The following is a 23,785-nucleotide window of genomic DNA, read 5'->3' as shown; positions in this document are numbered from 1 at the left end:
CCAAACTTGCTTCATTATTATTGGGTGGCGAATGTGGACAACGTGCGGCGGTGGTGGGAAGGAGAAGGGGTAGAGTGGGTTAGGATGGAGGAGGAATCTTGTAAGGGGTCTAGTTTGAGGGTATGGTGACGGCAGCATTGCCCAATGGCTCTGAGTCGGTATTCAGGGAGCCCAGTGATGCTTGGGAATCATGGGTTTGAGTCGGGGGTGGGGGGGGGGGGGGGGGTGGATAGTGTATACAGGAGGTGGAGGGAGGTGGGGCTGGTCAAGGTGAGCGATTTGTATTTGGAGGAAGGGTTCGACAGTCTGGAGGAGCTAAGGGAGAGGGTAGAGCTGCCGAGGGGTAGTGAGTTCAGGTATCTACAGGTTAGGGACTTTGCATGAAGGTCTGGAAGGGGTTCCCTAGATTGCCGGGATACACCCTGCTGGAGCGACTGCTCCTTCCGGATGTGGAAGGGGAGGGAAGAATTGGGGATATATATAAGTGACTGGGGGAGCACGGAGGCGAGCGGGTGGAGGAGAAATGGGAAGCGGAGTTGGGAATGGAGATCAATTGGGGAGTATGGAGTGAGGCACTTCGAAGGGTAAACGGGACCTCCTCTTGTGCAAGGATGAGCCTGATACAGTTTAAGGTGGTGCACAGGGTGCATATGACTCGGGCGAGAGTGAGTGGGTTCTTTCAGGGGGTAGCAGATGAGTGTGAGAGGTGTGGGCGGGGGCCAGCGAATCATGCGCACATGTTTTGGGGTTGTGAAAAATTGGGAACATTCTGGGTGGGAGTGTTCGTGGTCTTAGCCAGGATAGTGGAGGAGGGAGTGGACCCGGACTCTTTGATGGCGATATTTGGGGTTTCAGAGAAGCCGGAGCTCATGGAGAGGAGGAAGGCCGATGTCTTGGCCTTCGCCTCTCTGATTGCACGGTGATGGATTTTGCTGGAGTGGCGGTCGGCATCGCCACCGGGGGTAGCAGCATGGTTGGGTAACCTGCGGTTAGAGAAGATAAAGTATGAGTTAAGGGGCTCAGCAGGGGAGTTTGAGAAAAGGTGGGGATGTTTGTGAACGTGTTTGAGGAGCTGTTTGTCGCCGGGGGTGGGGGGGGTGAAAAAGGAGAAAAATTTGTATAAACTGTATAGTTGATTGTTGGGAAGAATGTTTCCCGGGGTGTTTATTTGCTGTAATCTACTTTGATACAAGTTTGAATAAAATGCGTTTTTTTAAAAAAACAATAGGAGATCATTAGCAGCTACGTGATGAGGCAAAAGATAACATCTATGTGACAAAGGAAGCTGGTGGGTGATTGAAACCATGGGGGCAGGAAACAGTGAAAAAGGGGCCACATAACCCTTGTAGTCACAGAAACTTAATCCAGAAGCTCTTTTATGGCATAATGGAACATGGCCAATAGTAGATTACAGCATTCAACTTGGCAAAATGTGACTCGGGTGAGTCCACTGAGTAGCCTTTAAGATCAGTAAGAGCAAAACGAGTCTACCCTGGGCAAGTGCCTACATTTCCAGTTTTTGTGATTGACGGGGAGACTTTAGAAGTTGTTAAATACTTCCCATGTCTTGTCAGCAACCTTTGTCCAAAGGTCACCATCAGAGCGGAGATCCATCACAGAGTTGGCCGTGCCAGCACAGCCTTCCAAAGATTGTGCAACCAGGTCTTCGACAACAAAGATCTCCATAACAGTACAAAGGCTTCAGTCTGCAGCATTGTTGTCATCATCGTTCTTTATGACTGTGAGTCTTTCGGAGATAGTAGTGGCGATGGATGCCGAGAAAGCATTTGATAGAGTGGAGTGGGATTATTTGTGGGAGGTGTTGAGGAGATTCGGTTTTGGAGAGGGGTATGTTAGATGGGTGCAGCTGTTGTATAGGGCCCCGATGGCGAGCGTGGTCACGAATGGACGGGGATCTGCATATTTTCGGCTCCATAGAGGGACAAGGCAGGGATGCCCTCTGTCCCCATTATTGTTTGCACTGGCGATTGAGCCCCTGGCGATAGCGTTGAGGGGTTCCAAGAAGTGGAGGGGAGTACTTAGAGGAGGGGGCTGGCACTACCGAGCCTAAGTGAGTATTATTGGGCCGCTAATATTTCAATGGTGAGTAAGTGGATGGGAGAGGAGGAGGGAGCGGCGTGGAAGAGATTAGAGAGGGCGTCCTGTAGGGGGACTAGCCTACAGGCTATGGTGACAGCCCCATTGCCGTTCTCACCGAGGAACTACACCACAAGCCCGGTGGTAGTGGCTACACTGAAGATTTGGGGACAGTGGAGACGGCATAGGGGAAAGACTGGAGCCTTGGGGGGGTCCCTGATAAGAAACAACCATAGGTTTGCCCCGGGGGGAATGGATGGGGGATATGGAATGTGGCAAAGAGCAGGAATAACGCAACTGTAAGATCTGTTTGTGGATGGGAAGTTCGCGAGTCTGGGAGCGCTGACCGAGAAATATGGGTTGCCCCAAGGGAATGTATTCAGGTATATGCAACTGAGGGCTTTTGCGAGGCAACAGGTGAGGGAATTCCCGCAGCTCCCGACACAAGAGGTGCAGGACAGAGTGATCTCAAAAACATGGGTGGGGGATGGTAAGGTGTCAGATATATATAGGGAAATGAGGGACGAAGGGGAGACTATGGAAGAAGAACTAAAAGGGAAATGGGAAGAAGAGCTGGGGGAGGAGATCGAGGAGGGGCTGTGGGCAGATGCCCTAAGCAGGGTAAACTCGTCGTCAGGCTAAGCCTGATTCAGTTTAAGGTATTACACAGGGCGCATATGACTGGAGCACGGCTCAGTAAATTTTTTGGGGTGGAGGATAGGTGTGCGAGGTGCTCGAGAAGCCCAGCGAATCATACCCATATGTTTTGGTCATGCCCGGCACTACAGGGGTTTTGGATGGGGGTGACAAAGGTGCTTTCAAAAGTAGTGGGGGTCCGGGTCGAACCAAGCTGGGGGTTGGCTATATTTGGGGTTGCACAAGAGCCGGGAGTGCAGGAGGCGAGAGAGGCCGATGTTTTGGCCTTTGCGTCCCTAGTAGCCCGGCGCAGGATATTGTTAATGTGGAAAGAAGCCAAGCCCCCGGGGGTGGAGACCTGGATAAATGACATGGCAGGATTTATAAAGCTAGAGCGGATTAAGTTCGTTCTAAGGGGGTCGGCTCAAGGGTTCACCAGGCGGTGGCAACCGTTCGTCGAATACCTCGCAGAAAGATAGATGGAATGGAAAAAAGAAGGCAGCAGCAGCAGCCCAGGATCGGGGGGGGGGGGGGGGGGGGGGAACCAGAAGGACTCTCAGGGTTGTTAATATATACTGTATAATATGTATAGGTCGTTGCTACAGATAATTATATATTGGACTGTTAAATTATAATTTTGGAGAGTGTTACTTGTGATAAGGCAGTTGCCAATTAGGGTTAGTTTTCATTTTTGTTATTTATTATTTATTCATTTTTTATTTTTTATTTTTTTTATTTATAAAATAGGTCATTGTTCTTTGTGTTGTTATAATATTGTGTAAAGGATGCACAATGTACTGTGTTGGTTGACCAGAAATTTTCAATAAAATATTTATAAAAATAAAAAATGACTGTGAGTCTTGGGTCAGCTACCAGAGGCACCTCCAGTTGATGGAGCATTTTCATCAGCGGTGTCTCTGCACGAAACTCACAAAGTCAAGTGGAAAGTCAGACCAACAAATTCCAGCATCCTTATTCCTCCAGCATCGTAACCATGGTCATTGAAATCAGCTCTGCCACTCCGGATGTTTCATCCACATGTCAAATAATAAGCTTCCAAAGCAGATCCTCTTTTTACAACTTAAGGATGGCACCCGATCTCAGAGAGGACAGAGAGACATTTTAAGGACACTGAAGGCCTTGCATATCCTTCATAACACATCACCTAATATGAATTATGTACAATCCTCAAGAGACATCCAATACTAAAAGGAATTATTTTTAAATTATTGAGGAAAAAACTAAAACCTCTAAGAATCTAATAAAAGATTTTCCCAGTATATCAATGCTGGGAAAAAGAATCTACAAGGTACTCCATGCACAAAAAAGCAATCTTTTAAGTGCCTATTAGGTTTGTAATCACAAAAAACACAACAAAGATATATTTTGTTATTAAAGCCTCTTAAAAATTTCAATTGTTCTTGGATTACTAGGCCACCTGCTGAACTAAAGCCAATAGTGGTTTTTGAAACCCAGCCAGGCTTTCAAAATGGCTACAGTGGTCATAACAAAAGCTTCCAACTACTTTACCTAATAGTGACAGAACACAATGGTTTTCCATTTCAATGCAGAGTGTCTGTCAATCAATCGAGAGGAGCAGGTTGTGAGGATTTTTTTCAACTTTCAAAAGCAGGGTTTTCTTTAACAGCCAAAGCTGTCCATCAACTTAAAGCACAGAACAAAACATGACAGCAGAGACTGATAGGATATTTGTTTTACATATTTAGTCAATTACGGCACTGAAAACAATAGTGTAATGCATGACAACACTTGCATAATGATTTGCTGGACAGATCCTTATGATAAATCACTGTATGAAAAACGCATCTACATTACGATACAGCATCTAATAATGACATTGGCAGCTGTTAAAACATTTTACACTTACCTTGCAGAATGTTCCTGACTCCTCATGGACTTCCACTGTGGTCATGAATTCTTTAAGGAGCTGCTTTCTTTATTTATGGCTTCCAAACCCACACCAGCATGTGAAATGTGTGAGCGGAAGGATGTATAACTTTCTTGTGGTGCTCACAATGGGGGACCGTAACCTCAGAAGAGGTGCATTTTACACCCAAGGCCTTCATGACACATGCAAAGGCCACATAAAAATCGAGTGGGGTCAGCAAAAAAAGCTAAGGTCAGTATTTTCCGTTGGCAGGTGAACCTCTTGCCCCAGAAATATGTCCCAAAGTAGTCAACAATGGAGCATCTACAACTTTCTGGGGTAGAGAATTCTAACGATTCAAAAGCTTTGAGTGAAGATTTTTTTAATCATCGCAGTCTCAAATGATCAACCCCTTAACCTGAGATGGTGCCCCCTTGTTCCAGCTTCCCCAGCCAAGGAAAACAACCTCTCAGAGTCTACCCTGTCAAGCCCCCTAATTAATCTTGTATGTTTCAATGAGATCACTCTTCTAAACCCCAGAGAGTATCGGCCCAATTTATTTGGCATCTCGTTGTAGGACCAACCTCTTATCCCAGGACCCACCCTTGTGAAAATTTGTTTACTGCTTCCAAAGCTGGTATTATCCTTCCTTAGATATGGAGGCCAAAACTGCACCTAGTACTCTGGGTGTGATCTCACCAAAGCCACATGAGCTAAGGGTAGGATTGGCCTGAATAATTGTAGCAAGACTTGTTTATTCCTGTCAATCAAAAGATCAGTGCTGGTGTTTAATTGTGTGTAGTTTTGGAGTATGCTTCAATACACTAGGTGTATTCTAATAAAGATATCCAAGTATAGCTAAAGTTAATCAAAGTTCCAATTAATTATTTGTGTGTTTATTACCTCTAGACTCAACTATTTAAATGTTCTCCTGGCGGGCCAACTCTGCTGCATCCTTTGTGAACTTGAGCTCACCCAAAGCTCTGCTACCTTTATCCTAACTTTCACCAAGTAACACTTACTCATCACTACTGTACTTGGTCTGCCAACACCCTGAGAGTAACATTCTTATTTTAGTTTTCAAGTCCCTCCATAGCATCACCCTCCTTATCTCTATACCCTTACCAGCCTCCAAGTTCTTATTGCTGCTCCAATCCAGGCTCTTGCATTTTCATGAATTAAATCAATCCACCATTAGTAGCAATGCTTTCATCTGCCTCAGTCCTAAAATTGTGAATTCCCTCCTTAAACTTTCCACATCTCTACTTGCCTTCTCTCCTTTGAAATGCTCTTTAAAACCTACTTCTCGCCTGTTCTAATATATCCCGGATATGTCTTTGTATTACATTCTGTTTGATATTGCTTTTGTGAAGTGCCTTGGCCCCATTTTACAATGTTAAATGCGTGCCAGGGACCCGGTTCAATTCCCGCTTGGGTCACTGTCTGTGCGGAGTCTGCACGTTCTCCCTTAGTCTACGTGGGTTTCCTCCAGGCGCTCCGGTTTTGTCCCACAAGTTCCAAAAGACGTGCTTGTTAGGTGAATTGGACATTCTGAATTCTCCCTCAGTGTACCTGAACAGGCGCCGGAGTGTGGCGGCTAGGACATTTTCACAGTAACTCCATTGCAGTATTAATGTAAACCTACTTGTGACAATAATAAAGATTATTAGTAGTAGTAATGACCTAGAACTCGCAGTTCAGTAGGGTGGTGGAGCAGAGACGTTTATTGATTTAAAAACAAAATTGGATGGGCACTTGAAGGAAACAAAGTTGCAGGGTTACGGGGTTGGAGGGGAAGGAATGGGATTGACTGAATTGCTCCACAGAGAGAATGGCCTCTTTCTGTACTGAAAATGAATGCGACTCTACATGAATGCAAGTTGTTGTTATGGTTGTCAGTCAGCTGCACAAGTGGTAACTGAACTATGAAACTGATTTAAATGCCAATTGTCCAATTTAAAATGCAACCTGTGACCAGGCGTTTGCTGTTCCCAGAGAAGAATGCAAACCCTTTTTCCTTAAATAGCTTTTCTCCATGACGATGTGCAAGTTTCCAGATTAACTTGGATTTCACAGTTAACACCATAAGTTATCCAAGCAAATATTCACATAATGGGTGCTTTATAAAATACACCCATCCCATCTGACTGGAAAATTAAATCTTTTCAGTTCACTTTGTTTCATTTGTCTCAGCAATTTTGGTCTGGCTCGCCTGTGTATTTGTGCTCTTCTGAACTTTGCTGCTTCAACCAGCTCTTGGGAGGTGCTCAATCTTTAGGTAATGGTATTCAACAAGCTCTCAGACTATTTCTGAAGGAGGACAGTGAAGGTGCTGATTTCTTTGAACCTCCAGGAAATTCACATTGCAACACACACAGGTCAACTGTAGCAATTTTTATTCCCCAATTTATTACAGTTTTTGATATGCACTTACATTGAATTGGCACCTCTTTCATCAAGAGTCCTATGTGAATCCCTCAGACTCATGGTATTCGACACCAGCAATGCAGTTCACAGTAATTGAGCAGGACGTAAAACGCAGCAGGATTTATACCATTAGATTCATACATAGAAGCACTTTTGGATCTCCACATTGTCCTGCGTATGTGTGGACTCCCAATGTTGCTGTCAGTTTCAGTGGAAGAATGACGGTTAATGCTAACAATTTTGCCGTCAGTACCACTACGGAACATGGGACCATTAGACAATCTACGCAGCCGGAAACAATCCCAGTATTCAAACCTGCTGCAATGCCAAATCCAACCTTCTGCTTCTCTCATCCAGGACCCCTATCTGTGCTGGAGATGGGGCAATCCAAGAAACAGAAATCTAGGAAACTGTCACCAGATATCCTGGCAGATATGGAATAATAGTTGGTTGGCTTAATTCAGATTCTCATTTCATCTTTTCTATTTATTTCACCCTGGTATGGCAGACATCATAGAGAATTGCTGGGAAACATTTTTCATAGAAGTCCTCACTTTTTTTCTCTTTAATTGCAATCAAAAGCAAACTAGTGACGATATAATTTTTGCTGGTGTGATAAATATAAGAAATTGTCATAATTTATTGTTTGTATTTTTGCATTAATATTAAATCCTCGGTTAGAATGCATTCAGACAGTGTGTCTGCTAGAGATGTGATTAAAAGTGAGGTAATCAGTGAATTTTTTTACAGGGGAAGTGTTTTTCTAATATCTATTAAAAGTCATTTTACCTGATTGCAGATAGAGAGCTAATGTAATGTTGTAGCAGTTCGAGCCTGGCTAAACAAAAGACAAAAGAATGCTCTGTGCTTTGAGTGCAACTGATGTAGCTAATGGGAGGGGCCAGGTCTGTCTGGACAAGGGAGTTGCTTCTATGACTCGCAGCTGAGCAGAAGATTTTCAACTTGGTCCTAAAAATAAGGTGCTGGAATCTCCGTAGCCCAACGCTGAAATTGGAATCGGCGATCGGGCGGAAAATGGATTCCGATGCCAGAATTAGGGCAGGCGCCGGTTTGATGCCGGTCCACCATGCACCGCCCCCTTCAAACCGCTATCATTGGGACATGCGCCGCGCATCGTTGCAACGCTGTTGGCGCATCATCGGCCTTCCCACCCGCGATGCTCTGCCTCCAATGGGCCGAGTTCCCAATGACGCGGGCCATGTGTGGTCCCAGTGGTCGGGAACCCGGGGTGCTGGCTGTGGATAGTGTCCAGCGCCGCCACATTCGTCCGGGTACTGTGCCGCTGGCTGGGGGGGGGGGCTTTTGCTAGTGCTGGGGGGAGCGGTGGAGGGTGGACAGGGGGTGGGCTTTGGGGTCGCGGTTGGTGGGTTAGGGTTCGAGCATGGCTGGTGCCATGTTTTCCGGCATGACCGGTGCAGGTCATCAGCCCTGCGCGTGCGCGTCCCGGTACACAGCGATTGCCTGGCCGTTTGTGGTGTGATCCATGGGCGTTTCACGTGGCACCAGTGCTAGTCTCTCACCGGTACCGGAATCGGTGAAGGATTCGTGCTGAATTTCTGGTCGTGAAACTCCCGCGGATTTTCCTTTTGCGCCGACACCTAGCCTCAGGATTGGAGAATCCAGCCCAAGGTTTCTCTCTCCAAGGATTCTGCACCAAGATAAGCAAGTAAAAACTGGTTGTTAACTTTATACTTAAGTGGTATTTGAAATATATGGGTTGCTTTATTGGGATGTAGAGGCAGGTTTCAGGAAACAAGTTAAGATGTTTTACCAATTAACTGCAAAACTATTTATTTGTTGCTAATGTGCTTCATTCTGTGTTCAAATTAAAGTTTGTTTTAATAGATAAGCTGTCTACTGGTTGGGCAATAAATGCTGGTCCAGCATTGAGGCCCACATCCCATGAATTAATTTTTTAAAACCTTTCTCACACCGTCTAAAGTATGGTGCCCAGAATTACACATATCTCCTGCTGAAGTCTAATCAATGGTTTGAAAAGGTTTGCCATGACTTCCTTGTTTTTGTATTCAGTGCCCCTACTTAAAAAGCCAAGTATTCCATGTGCTCTCTTAACCGTTCTTATCAACTTGGGCTGGCACTATCACAAAACCTTTGGAAAATGAGTCCTTGTATCCTACTGCTCTTGCACCACCTTCAAAATAGTACCACCAAGTCCAGCCTGCCTCTCCATGTTGTTCCTCCCAAAGTGGGTATTCAAGCATGTTGGCTCATTTACTAAGACATTTTTGTGAAATTAATCATGATTGTTTTTTAAATTATGCGGGAACAGTATTCATGTGTTTGCGCTAGGGTCCAAATTTCTGGTGTAATTTTGGACATTGTGCAAAAGTGTCATTGTCAACTGTGAAGGTATTGGGGATACCTCCCACCTGTCTCCAGCATCCCCCCAAAATGCAAAACACATCAAGACAGGTAAAGAACTCCCAAAAAGTGTACACGAACCTCAGGAATTGCAATTAATTTTTATATGCACATCCAATTTAAAAAAAACGTCTTGTGAAAGTTTGCTATTTTCTGAATCAGGAACGATATGAAAATGTCACCTCAATACAATTGGGATTTGGGATCTAGTCTTTGGCTTTGTCACCCCGGGAGAGGGGGTGGGAGAAACTGGGTCAGTACCTGTTGTTTGGGTGACTTGGTGGTACTGCTGCCTCACAGCGCCAGGGACCTGGGTTCCATTCCTGCCTCAGGCAACTGTGTGGAGTGCACTTCCTCCCCATGTCTGTTTGGGTTTCCACCGGGTGCTCCGGTTTCCTCCCACATTCCGTAGGTGGGCATGTTAGATGGATTGGCCTTGCTAAATTTCCCCTTGGTATCCAAAGAGGTGCAGGTTAAGTGGGCTTATGGGGGGAGTGGGCTTGTGTAGGATGCTCTTTTGGAGGGTCGGTGCAGACTCGATTAGCCAAATTGCCTCCTCCTGCAGCGTAGGGATTCTCTGGTTTGTGCCTCTGACTTGGTGCTGTGCTGGGAAGTTGCTCTGCGGCGTTGCACTTGCAATGGGCGGTGCTCAGGGGCGGGAGGAGGGGAGTGGTGCGTGTGCCCAGAGCCCGCACACATTCGCTGCTAACTTCCTTATGATGATGTGTTAATTACATAAGCACACGCAAATAAATCGCGGGAAAGAGAAAAAATGGCGACTTCTGGGGCAGGGAGCTGTGAGTGGAACTGTACATAGTGACAGTGCCCCCCCCCAAAAAAAAGCAGCAAGAGGTGGTGCGCACGAATGGTCTGCAAAGGGACTCCTTATCGTTCAGAGGGAAGCGCGACTCTCAGAGGGAAAGACGACAGTGAAGTGGAAACGTGTGTGTGTAGGACAGACAGAGAGAGAGGGTAAGGCAGGAGTTTGACCAGGTTTGTCCTACAGCAGGGAGAGAGGAGAGAGAGAGAGGGCGGGGAAGGAGTTTGAAAAATGCAACCAAGTGTTTGGCTGTTTGATGTTGAATTAACCATTGGTTCGGATCGAAGTGAAGGCAGATTGTGACAGATGAGTGCAGTCTGAAGTTGTCCCTTCAGAAAATTGCAAATGAGCTGAAACTCTCCAAAAACCGAAGGCTGCAGTTAATCCTGAACTCTCCATCTAATACAAACTACTTCCCGGCAATTATTTGAGATGTTGATGCAAAATCGCCCAAAAATGTAGCGTCTCCCCCCCCCCCCCCAAAAAAAATGCCAGCATGCGAATTAAAATCTGACCATCTATATTCAATCGGCTGCAGTAACTTTTAAGTTTCAAGAGCCCCTGGATGATCCGCAGCTGGATTTTATTTTTTGAATTCAATAAGGCAGTTTGATTTGTCAATTTAAAATGTGTCCTGCCGAACGCAAAATATAGTTTAAAAATTGCACAAAACTATTGCCTTTGCAAGCGGCCATGTTTAATATAAAGTTCGCCCAGTGCTGGAATCTCTCTGCTTAAATTGCATTTTACTTGCTGCAGTTACATGAGGGGTTTTTGTTTTATTGAATGGTATTTTACTGTTTTAATCGCCTGACCAGTTTGGGCTGAGGTAGGGCCGGGTGTGATTTTTAAATGTTCTCAGGCAGTGCCATGCTCGGTTTGTGGTGGACGGTGCATGTTGTGCGCGAACTGGATCCCTTCTTTGCTGTAAGTGCAATAAAGTTGCAAAAGAGAAATTAAAAGTAACGGCGCTGCTGTCAGTTGTCAGGAGCACAGAGACTCCCAAGTCGCCGGCCTGAGGGTTTGATTGACTGCGAGACGGGCCATTCCAAACCTCCAGAAGCGGCCGCTGCAAACTTTGGACCAATGGCAGTCGGGCGCGGAGGGGGAGGGCGGGACTTCTTTGGCGCGCTTTGACATTCTGAGGAAGTCCTTTGGTGTGTGCAGACCGGCACAGTCTGTGCAGCGCGACAGGCTCACTCACCTTGATGGGTTAGCCTAGCTTTATTATTGCTTTACTGACCCTCGCCCCGCCAGGTGAAGTGAAACTTTCAGGAAGTTAAGTGGTCAACAGAGAAGTTCAGTCACATCGAAGGAATCCAACCTCATCAGGCCAATTACACCGTGCCCAAACGTTCAGCACTGGAATATGAAAGAGACCGTCAGTTTGTTTAATTCAAAATCTTCTGCCAGAGTGTGGAATTATTATTTAAAATGCACGTCTTTTTTTGGAAAAATTATAAACTCATGTTATTTTGAGATGTAAGTGAATCCTCACATGGTTAAAGGGCTGATAGAATCATAGCATGGTTTCAGCACAGGAGTCCATTCAGCCTGTCAAGTTAGTACAGGCTGTCTGCAAGAGCTATTTAGCTGGTCCCATTCCTTCCCCCACAATCCCCCACGCAGCTTTTAAAATCTCTTCAGGTACTTATCCAGTTCCCTTTCGAAAGCCACATTTGACAGTGCCTCTTTCGTCCTCTCAGACAGTGCATTCCAGATCCTAAACGGTCATTGTGTAAAACATTTCGCCTTTGGTTCTTTTATCAATCACCTTAAATTTGTGCCCTCTGGTTCTCAACACTTCTGCTAATGTAAACAGTTTCCCCCCCCCCCCCCCCCAGCTACTCTGTCCCGACCCCTCATGATTTTAAACACCTCCATTTGGGCGGCACAGCGGCACATGGTTAGCACTGTTGCTTTACAGCTCCAGGGTCCCAGGTTCGATTCCTGGCTTGGGTCACTTTCTGTGCGGAGTCTGCACATTCTCCCAGTGTCTCCGTGGATTTCCTCTGGGTGCTCCGGTTTCCTCCCACAAGTCCCGAAAGACATGAGGTGGGATTCTCGCGCAACTGGCCAGATGGCCCGACGCCGGCGTTAAGAGCGGCGTGAATCACTCCGGGTCGGGCCGCCCGGATGTTGCGGAATCCTCCGCACTTCCGGGGGCTAGGCCGGTCCTGGCGGGGTTGGCGCCACGCCAACCAGCAGCGAAAGACCACCATGGGGCGGCGCGAGTTGGCACATGCACAGAACTGCCAGCATGTTCTGCCGCATGTGCAGAATCGCTGGCGCAAGGTGCTTCTCTGCGCCGACCATGGCACAGCCTTACAGAGGCTGGCGCGGAGGGAAAGAGTGCCCCCACGGCACAGGCCCGCCCGCAGATCGGTGGGCCCCGATCACGGGCCAGGCCACCGTGGCCCAGATCCTCCCGCGCCCCCCCAAGGACTCCGTTAACCGCCCTCCAAGCCAGGTCCCGGTTAACCGCCCTCCAAGCCAGGTCCCGGCAGGATGGACTATGTCCATTTCACGCCAGCGGGTCTGGCCGGAAACGGGTGGCCGCTCGGCCCATCGGGGCCCGGAGAATTGCCGGGGGACCACTACCAACGTCCCCCGACAGACGCGGCGTGATCCCCGCCCCGGAGAATTCGGCGTGGAGCGGCGGGGTGGGATTCACGCCGCTCCCCGGCGATTCTCCGACCCGGCGGGGAGTCAGAGAATCCCGCCCGTGCTGTTAGGTAATTTGGATATTCTGAATTCTCCCTCTGTGTATCTGAACAGGCGATGTAAGTGGCGACTAGGGGCTTTTCACAGTAACTTAATTGCAGTGTTAATGTAAGCCTACTTGTGACAATAAAGATTATTATTATTAAATCTCCTTTCAACCCTCTCTAAAGAGAACAACCCAAGCTTTTCCAACCTACCTAACTGAAGTAATTGATCCCTGGAATCGTTCCCCTAAATCTTTTCGGTACCCTCTCTAAAGCTTTCACATCCTCCTGATACAATACTAACCTGATGACAATACCTGATAAGAGTTCTGTTGCTTGAGTCGGCACTTTCAAATACCTTGTGTGGATGCAGAGTAACTCAGCTGAAGAACTATCCAGGAGTCCTTTCAGTGTAATTGATGCTTAAAAAACTCTTGATGGAACTATTGTTTCTGTATTTTGACTACTGTGATTATTAAAATTTTGGATTAAAAGCACATGCTCAGAACAACCCCTAAATTGTGCACACATTGGGGTATATATTCTGATAGTAAATGTAATGAAGAGTTAGTGTTCGGGGTTCAGAATATCACAAGCGGAGGACAAATGGGTTACTGAATGTCAGGATCCACTGCAGCAATCTTATGGAAACGTGAAGCCTGGATATTTCAAAGTCGAGGTTGTGTTAGCATTATCCTGACAATCCAAACCGAGGAGCCTTATCCCTGGTACATAAGGGTGACATTCTAGTTCTGCATCTCCTCAGTAAGCAGGAAGATTTAGTGAAAATAATGCAGAATGCTGTTGTATTAATAATGGTATTTGTTAGGGCAGCATGGTGGTACAGTGGTTAGCACTGCTGCCCCATGGCACCGCGGTCCCATGTTCGATCCCGGCTCTGGGTCACTGTCCATGTGGAGTTTGCACATTCTCCCCGTGTTTGCGTGGGTTTCGCCCCCACAACCCAACGATGTGCAGGCTAGGTGGATTGGCCACGCTAAATTGCCCCTTAATTGGAAAAAATTAATTGGGTACTCTAAATTTAAAAAAAAATAATGGTATTTGTTTCGAGAAGCACACTGGGAAACACAGCCTGAAGACTGAATTGCAGTGTGACTTAAATCGAAAATATTCATACATAGACCAAGTAATCAGGTTAAAAATGTGAGCATAATAATCATATAGGAACAAAATCAGGCAGACAAATTGAGCAGGTAACAGGGAGGTGATGGACTGGATATTAAAGGAAGTGTACTGTTGAATTAAAATTGTATTCAAATTACACCATTCCTCTCTACCTGCTGTAATTTAATTGGGGCAACATAATTTACTGGGACTGATGTTCCCACAGGTGATATTTATTTTCCAGATTTAATTGAGCAGGTAAATTGCCTGCACCTTGGGGGTAATTTAAATATTTGTGTGTTTCAATAAGCAAATAATATTCATATATTGAATGTTTTATTTAAGATGTAAATACATCAGTACAGTTTTTGCATTATCTTGTTTTTGACTCACTTTTTAATGTCCTTTTAGTCAATGATTTTGAAAATAATCAAGAATTTACTTGTTTTATTATTGTTCAGCCTCTTGCATGGATACATTTAAAGTTACGATTTTGGAAGGAAAGGAACTGTAACAGAGATATCAAACAAATAAAAAAAGTATCTAGCCACAATTTAAATTTTTCAAAGTACTTCACAAATGTAACGTTTTAGGGAGTGGTGACTTATGATATAAGTATCTCCATTTAAACTAAAGGGTGAATTGAATGTTTGTCAGGATATTAGAAGATCCTGCTGCTCGTTTTCAAACCATGATTCACACTAAACCATCAGAAATAACCTTAATTGTCTCTTCTGAAGTATACCATTTCCGTCAACATGACACCCCTCAATGTTGCTTTGGTGTGTCAGCTTACGTTATGGCCTGCATCTTGCCGAAATCGGGGATGGGCACAAAGTCAGAATTGGAGGGATACAGGGACCGTGAAGGGTTGTAGAACTGGAGGTGGTTCCAGAGATGGGGAGGAGGTGAGGCCAAGGAGGGCTTTGAAAATAAATTTCGAGCCCTTTAAAATCAAGCTCCTGGGACCGAGGAGTTAGTTAGTTTACCATCAGTGGCAGGGAAGATACCAGACTCTTTGCTAAGATATCAGACAACAACATCTGGAGACAGAGGACATAATTTAAAAATGCGCGCATGTCTAAAATCAAGATCATGCTTAACCAACATTATTGACTTCAACAATAATAGCTTGTCTTTATGTCAGATCTTTAACGTAATAAAATGCCCCAGAGAACTTCACAGATGCATTGTAAAACAAACTATGATAAATGAGCCACATTAAGAGACATTAGGGCAGATGAGTAGAAGCTTGGTCAGAGGAGGTAGGTTTTAAGTTGTGCCTCGAAAGAAGATAGCGAGGTAGAGAGGCATAAGGGGGCCACTCATTCATTGAAAGGTAAGAAACAAATTGAGGTAGGGGATATGTGGAGCATGAGGAGCCTTATGTGGAGCCCAAACAAATTGGGCTGACTAGCCTGTTTTCTGTGTTGTTGTTTCTATGTAGTACTAATAAACTATGCTGTGAATTCTATTTGTAGTAACAGTAACTTTAGAATTACATTTTTGGAAGTGACCTCGGGTCTCCACAGATGATGGGCAATAGTTCAGTGCGTTTGAGCGTAGTAGAAATTATCACTTGGCTAATCTCCTGTTCTTAATATGTGATTTTTCCCCCTCATTTTGGTGTTACAGCAGTAGGAGGAGCTGATGGAGAAAGGCGCATTGGAACCACAACGGCGAGATGTTGGTGTCACCTCCAAATGCATCCAGAAGATTTCTAATAAGTCTCTGCAGAATGGAACAGCGCATTTGGATCAACTTTGTGTATTTAGTGAAGAGCAGTATGTCTTATCCAGATGGACAGATGGGTTGCTCTACCTGGGAAAAATCAAGAAGGCATGGATATTCCTTACCAAAACAGTTTTAAAAATGTTGTGTTCAGTAAAATGCCTGTACACTTAGTTCTATCAGGCTATTGAGTTGGATGAGCAGCCATGATCGTAACGAATAGCTGAGCAGGCTTTAAAGGCCAAATGGTCTCCTCCTGCTCCTATTTTCTATGTTTCCACACAGATTTAAATGAATGTATTGCTATTTATTTGTCTTTTTTTTTGTCCCCTACTGCCCTCTCCGGTTGTGTGGGCATGAGGACCCAGATTGTGTGAATCTCTGTACTCCTTAGCTAATCCGCCAACAGATAAACGTGGGCATTTGGCCAGTGCAGGAAGGAATATGACTATCCCCAACCAAATTCACCACCGGACAACCCCGGGAGAAGCCCAAGTGTGAATTGCAGTTGAGCTTGAGGTTCAAACCCAAATTTCCTGATTTTCAAACTCACTTTGTAGCTCTTGGTCCCTGATTAATGTTACACAAAGAAAAATAAACCCCCAGTATTGAGAGAAAACCAATCTAAAGAGTTCATCACTGCTGTAAATTGACTCCCTCACCATGGCTTCCTAACTGTATTTTGAGTACTACTATTTTTTCAAAGTACCTTACAAACATTTAATGTTGATTGAGTAAAAATTGTTTCTTCTAATCTTTGCTGTAAGTGTATTTTTCACTGATTTACTGATGTACACCAGGTCCAGTAGTCTTAAAGAGAAAAATAATATTTATTTTTATTATAATGTATTATGATTAGAATGAGATAATTATCTGTTTTATTAATTAATTCTGAAATATTAATCATGCATTTGGAACTGAATTAATGAATTGATTTTGCTGAAACTTTGCAGGTAAACAAGCATAAACGTAATTGTCTTTTAGTCTTTGAAGATAATTCTGAATTTTGGATTCTTTGGAAAGATATACAACATGGTGAGTGCAATATTCAGCACTATATGGACAGCTATTGAGTTGAAGGCCACCACATTACAGAATCATTCCACTGTTTAAAAGGTCAATATGCTGACTTTCTACAATAATAGACTCTCTCTCAATGAAGTTTGTACAATATCAGCACTTTTATTTAAAAATTGATGAGGAAAGTAAAGAAGACCTGAATCGTATTTTATTTTACATCTGCCCCCATCCCACCCCACCTTAAGGCACAGTATCGCTGATGCCAGAGGCCATTCCCCCAAGTATAAGCTCTCATTAACAGGTGTGACAACTGGTCAAAGTAAAAGTTTAAGTTTCTTTTTCACAAGAATATACCTTTTTCCAAATCAGAATGTATTTAACTATTGAAGCTGTGAGCAATAAGGAACCAAATAAAAAGCAAATTTATTAATCACAAGACCAGAGAAAATTTATTAAAAAGCAGGGCAGCACGATAGCACAGTGGTTAGCACAGTTGCTTCACAGCTCCAGGGTCCCAGGTTCGATTTCTGATTTGAGCTACTGTCTGTGTGGAGTTTGCACTTTCTCCCCGTGTCTGCGTGGGTTTCCTCCGGGTGCTTCGGTTTCCTCCCATAGTCCAAAGATGTGCAGGTTAGGTGGATTGGCTATGCTAAATTGCCCTTAGTGAACAAAAGGGTTAGGTGGGGTTATGGGGATAGGGTGGAGGTGTAAGCTTAAGTAGGGTGCTCTTTCCAAGGGCCGGTGCAGACTCAATGGGCCGACTGGCCTTCTGCACTGTAAATTCTATGATTCCAGTTATTAGGACTCTCTCACATACACACAGGTATCAAATAAAGGGAATGAGAGTCCAATTTTTAAAAATGGTAAAATAGTATATGCTTAAGTGCCTTTTGAGGCATAGATTTTAAACAATGCGGCTGATTTGGATTAGCTGGTTTCTTGGGTGCAGTCAGATGTAGAAGATGTTGTAATTATTGAGAAATCTCAGCTCATTGCTGGATTCTAGTAGAGTTGGCTTCTCAAACAGGGCGACATGCTTATTACAAGAGAGAGATAGCAGCCTGTTTCCTCTGCTGAAGAATTTCTAGACACCACCTGTGTCAATCTCTCTCAAGTGGTTGGGCAGCATTGCCTTGAAATACTACACCCATTGTGTATTTCCAAGAGGTTTTGGGCCTGTCTGTCTGGCAGCCATTGTTTCAATATCTAGCACGTTGCATTTTTAATGCTTTTTGTCACAGTGGTTAGCACTGCTGCTTCACAGCACCAGGGGCTCGTGTTCGATTAGGAGACTGTCTGTGTGGAGTTTGCACGTTCTCCCGTGTGTCTGCGTAGGTTTCCTCTGGGTGCTCCGGTTTCCTCCCATGGTCCAAAGTGTGCAGGTTAGGTGGATCAGCCATTCTAAAATTGCTCCTCAGTGTCCAGGGATGTGCAGGCTAGGTGGGGTTATGGGGATAGGGCGGGGGAGTGGACCTGAGTGGGCTGCTATTTCAGATATCGGTGGAGACCCAATGGGCCGAATGGCCTCCTGCACTGTAAGGATTCTACAATTCCTTAGTTACAGGTTACGATGGGTGCCTGGATTATAAGAAATGTCTCCCTCTTCACATTCTCCTGAAGGTGATTTGTTGGTTTCTCACCTCCACATTTGGAAGTGGCTTTGCATTTTTAAGCAGTTTGCTGTGTCCCTGTCCCATCTGCAAAATTGAAAAATCATATTTTCAAGAAAAGTGGGGCATAGCCTCGTAACAAAGTCCAGAGTGTAGTTAACCTGTGTAAATGTGGAGGTTGCTGCCTGTACGCTGCTCTTTACTCACCCATACATCCGCACAAGTGAATTTTCCAGTCAGAGCCCATTGATGAGAGTCGAGAGTGGAGACCCTTGTCTTTTTTCCCCTCCTTAACTTCCTCTCGACTTCTCTTCCTGAAGGCTTGACGATTATTTGTTGAACCACAGGCAGGAGCCATGATTTTCTTCTGCGGATAGGGTGAGGAGGCACGCCCCAGGTCTACCGCTGGTGGAACAGGAATCGAACCCCAAACTATTGGTGTTAATCTGATCCACATGCTAACTGTCTCACTAACTGCATTATCTGCAACTCCCCCTCCCCATCCCCTCTTAATTTAGGAACTCCAGTTATGGAGTTATTTTAAAAAATAAATTTAGAGTACCCAATTATTTTTTTTCCAATTAAGGGGTAATTTAGTGTGGTCACTCCACCTAACCTGCACATCTTTGGGTTGTGGGGGTGAAGAGTTGTATGGTTCTAACCTGACCTGATCTACATATGCACTGTGCATTTCCCAATTGCGCCCTGGGGAATCTGGAATATGTTTTAAACAGGTGTTCCCCATCACCAAAACAAAACGATAATGAGGATTGTTATTTAGTTCCAAGTGTTTTTCTGATATATTTAAGCTGCAATTGCTGACAGTACTTCTTTGTTTATTGTTTATGTCCTTTCTGGAAGGCAGTAATCCTTTACAAGGCATGCTGCTCCAAAGATGGCGGCAACGCTCCATTATTTCCTCAAGTGACCACTCTATGTTTGACCTTGAACAGTGAGAGTCAACGGGCTGTTCGAATCTGGGGAAGCGTCATTGTTGAGACAATCCAGCTCCTAGCCTGAAATTCCCACACACAGATGCTATCTAACAGCAGTCAATGGGGTAGATGTTGACTTGGTGCAATGGTGTAAAACAAGTGCTTAATGAGACAGCAGCCCGTTCTTACATCTCTCTTGATTTTTTATTGATGGTTGACTTTAATAGAGATAAACCTCGAGAGAGAGAGAGAGAGAGAGAGAGATGCAAACCAGTGTGCCGATTCACTCGTTTCCATTTTGCAATATTTAATCAGAGCAGAAATCCTAGCTGACCACCCCCCCCCACCCACCCACTTTGAGGTCATTCAAAAACTGCAACCCTTCCAATATATAAATATTACTTAATTCTCATATGTCTTTACATTTTCTCTAATACGTGTTTCTTTGTCCAACATTTCTGCATTAAAAGATCATTTTTTTCCCCCCGAGCAGCTGGTGTTCCTGGAGAAGAGCCGAGATGTAACATCTGCTCGGAGAAAACATCTACAGCACCTAATGAAATTTTGATTTGTGGCAAATGCGGGCTAGGTAAGAGGCACTCTTAATAATCCCCTTTGAGAATGCTCAAGGCCATAACGGGGGCAAGATTGAGCAGGTTCTTTGGAGTGGAGGACAAATGTGGGAGGTGTGGCGGGAGCCCGGCAAACCACGCACATATGTTTTGGGCGTGCCCGGCACTGGAAGGGTATTGGAAGGGAGTGACGGGAGTGATTTCGCAGGTGGTGAAGGCCCGGGTCAAACCAGGCTGGGGGTTAGCTCTATTTGGAGTTGCGGAGAGCCGGGAATGCAGGAGGCGAAAGAGGCCGATGTCGTGGCCTTTGCGTCCCTAGTAGCCCGGCGCAGGATCCTACTCATGTGGAAGGAGGCGAAACCCCCCGGACTGGAGGCCTGGGTAAATCATATGGCGGGGTTCATTAAACTGGAGCAGATAAAGTTTGTCCTGAGAGGATCGGCTCAAGGGTTCACCAGGCGGTGGCAGCCATTTCTCGACTACCTAGGGGAGCGTTAGAGGGAAGACAGATGACCAGCAGCAGCAACCCAGGGGGAGGGGGGGGGGGGTTAGTTTAGTTTAGGTCAATAGACAATGGGGTTTTGTTACCTGTGTATTGTTAAAAATTTCTGTTTTGTTATTGTTTCGTTTGCTTTGTAAGAGGGAAAAATTGTTGTTTGGAAACATTTTTCAATAAAATATATTTTTTTTAAAAGAGAATGCTCAAGGCCAACTACTGATAGGGCTGAAAGGTGATTGGAGGCAATGTGACAATGGCAACCTGCTCTCCACCGAATGAGTTTCTGATATCATCCAGAATTTCTCTCGAGCATTGTCAGAGGGGGTTTCCCCAGTGATAGAGAGAGAAGGCAATCGGGAGAGTGCCAACCAATGTCATTTTCTGTGAATCTCCGTGAGCGACAAGAGCAAGGGCTTCAGAGCAGCATCTGTGGAGAGTAATAGCGTTAAGGGACGGGATTATCCGGCCTTTCTTGCTGACAGGATCCTCTGGTACAGCCAAAGTCCACCCCCCCCCCCCCCCCCCCCCCCATGGGGTTCCCCCGCCCCTGGGGCCAGTGAACCATGCAAAACGCTGCAGACTTCACCAGGACCGGAAGATCCCACCAGGGACCAGTGGCCCGTTGCTTCCGCCACAGGAAAACCCATAACGGGGAGGGGTGGGGTGCCGCAAAATCTCAGCCAATGTTTCCGATCTGAAACAATTTGATGAAAGGTCATTGTGACCTGAAATGCTAATTCCGATTCTCTCCACAAATGCTGCCTGACCTGCTGAGTATTTACAGCATTTTTGTTTTTGCTTCTAATTTTGAGCATCTGCTTTTTTTACTGGCTTTAAGGTACTGATCTGAGAAACAGGCTCAGAGAAAGCACATGTTTTTTGAAAAAAATAATTTTTATTAAGGTTTTCACAGAATATCAGTAACAAAATGAAAAAGGAACCCAACAGGGTTAAGTACAAAACACAGTCCAAAAAAGCAACCCTCCATACCCCCCTCTCCCTGTACATAAATAATAAATTAACACCCCGACTTAACACAAAGCAAACAGCAAATATATACAACCCCTCAGACCCACCAGTGTAATTGAACAAAAACAAAAATAAAGTAAACCTCCCCCCCACCCACCCCCGAGTTGCTGCTGCCATTGACCAATGTCTACCGTTCTGCCAGGAAGTCTAAGAACGGTTGCCACCGCCTAAAGAACGCTTGTACCGACCCTCTCAAGGTGGATTTCACCCTCTCCAACTTAATAAACCCCGCCATATCATTGATTGAGGATTCCACGCTTGGGGGCCCCGCATCCTTCCACTGAAGAAGAATCCTCCGCCGGGCTACCAGGGACGCAAAGGCCAGAATACCGGCCTCTTTCGCCTCCTGCACTCCCGGCTCCTCTGCCACCCCAAATATTGCGAGCCCCCAGCCCGGCTTGACCCTGGAACCTACCACCCTCGACACCGTCCTCGCTACACCCCTCCAAAATTCCTCCAGCGCTGGGCATGCCCAGAACATATGGGTGTGATTCGCTGGGTTCCCCAAGCACCTAACACACCTGTCCTCGCCCCCAAAGAACCGGCTCATCCTTGTCCCGGTCATGTGTGCAGCACCTTAAACTGTATGAGGCTGAGCCTCGCGCATGAAGAGGAAGAGTTCACCCTCCCTAGGGCATCTGCCCACGTCCCTTCCTCGATCTCCTCTCCCAACTCCTCCTGCCACTTACCTTTCACCTCCACCACCGAGGCCTCCTCCTCCTCCTGCATCACCTGGTAAGTTTCCGAGATCTTCCCCACTCCCACCCACCCCCCCAAGAGCACCCTGTCCTGTACTGTGTGTGGCAGCAGCCGTGGGAATTCCACCATCTGCCGCCTGGCAAACGCCCTTACCTGTAAGTACCTGAAGGTGTTCCCCGGGGGGAGCCCACACTTGTCCTCCAGCTCACCCAGGCTCGCGAGCTTCCCGTCCACAAACAGGTCTCCCAACCTTCGTAGCCCTGCCCTGTGCCACCCTTAAAACCCTCCATCTGTTCTCCCTGGGACGAACCGGTGGTTCCCCCGTATTGGGGTCCACACCGAGGCCTCAACTTCCCCCCTGTGCCGCCTCCACTGCCCCCAGATTTTGAGGGCAGCCGCCACTACCGTGCTCGTGGTATACCTCCTTGGAGGGAGCGGTAGCGGCGCTGTTGCCAGCGCCCCCAGACTCGTACCCACACAAGACGTCATCTCCAGCCTCTTCCATGCAGCCCCCTCCCCCTCCATCACCCACTTGCGCACCATCGTCGCATTGGCGACCCAGTAGTACCCACAGAGGTTGGGCAGCGCCAGCCCCCCCCCCATATCTCTACTCCGCTCCAGGAACACCCTTCTCACCCTCGGAGTCCCTCGCGCCCACACAAACCCCATTATGCTCCTGTTGACCCGCCTAAAAAAGGCCTTCGGGATAAACACGGGGAGGCACTGGAACAGGAACAAAAACGTTGGGAGCACCGTCATTTTGACTGACTGCACCCTACCCGCCAAGGACAGCGGCAACGCGTCCCACCTCTTGAACTCCTCCTCCATTTGGTCCACCAGCCTTGTGAAATTAAGCGTATGCAGGGCCCCCCAGCTCCTGGCCACCTGGACCCCCAAATACCTGAAGCTCCCCTCCGCCCTTTTTAGTGGGAGCTCGCCAGTCCCCCTCTCCTGGTCCCCTGGGTGAACCACGAACAACTCGCTCTTCCCCATGTTGAGCTTGTACCCCGAGAAATCCCCAAATTCCCTGAGGAACCTCATTACCTCCGGCATTCCCCCCACCGGGTCCGCCACATATAGCAGCAAGTCGTCCGCATAGAGCGACACCCTATGCTCCTCCCCACCCCGCACCAACCCCCTCCAGTTCCTCGACTCCCTCAGTGCCACAGCCAGGGGTTCAATCGCCAGTGCGAAGAGCAGGGGGGACAGGGGACACCCCTGCCTCGTCCCTCGGTGCAACCGAAAGTACTCAGACCTCCTCCTGTTCGTGGCCACACTCGCCATCGGGACCTCATACAACAACCTAACCCACCTGACAAACCCCTCATCAACCCAAACCTCTTCAGCACCTCCCACAGGTACCCCCACTCTACCCTATCGAAGGCTTTCTCAGCGTCCATCGCCACCACTATCTCCACCTCCCCCTCCCTCGCCGGCATCAGAAGCTTCCGCACATTCGCGTTCAACTGCCTTCCCTTCACGAACCCCGTCTGGTCTTCGTGGATGACCTGCGGCACACAATCCTCAATCCTCGTGGCTAAGACCTTCGCCAGCACCTTGGCATCTACGTTTAGCAACAAAATCGG

At 46.5% G+C, this 23,785-nt stretch overlaps 1 protein-coding gene across 1 annotated transcript in view; it reads left to right on the top strand.

The window, feature by feature from the left end:
- The first annotated feature begins 10,243 nt into the window (after positions 1-10,243).
- phf19 (PHD finger protein 19) overlaps positions 10,244-23,785 on the top strand; it is a 69,551-nt gene continuing 56,009 nt past the window's right edge. The window contains exons 1-4 of the mRNA XM_072488551.1: positions 10,244-10,423; positions 15,740-15,943; positions 16,789-16,870; positions 19,894-19,989. Coding sequence (XP_072344652.1) covers positions 15,755-15,943; positions 16,789-16,870; positions 19,894-19,989 — 367 coding nt within the window. The 5' untranslated portion in view covers positions 10,244-10,423; positions 15,740-15,754. The remainder of the gene's footprint in view (positions 10,424-15,739; positions 15,944-16,788; positions 16,871-19,893; positions 19,990-23,785) is intronic.

This window comes from Scyliorhinus torazame, chromosome 22 (assembly GCF_047496885.1).
Source record: "Scyliorhinus torazame isolate Kashiwa2021f chromosome 22, sScyTor2.1, whole genome shotgun sequence".
Classification (NCBI taxonomy): Eukaryota; Metazoa; Chordata; class Chondrichthyes; order Carcharhiniformes; family Scyliorhinidae; genus Scyliorhinus; species Scyliorhinus torazame.
Note: the sequence above shows the minus strand (reverse complement) of the source record. Positions and strands in the feature narration are given on the sequence as shown.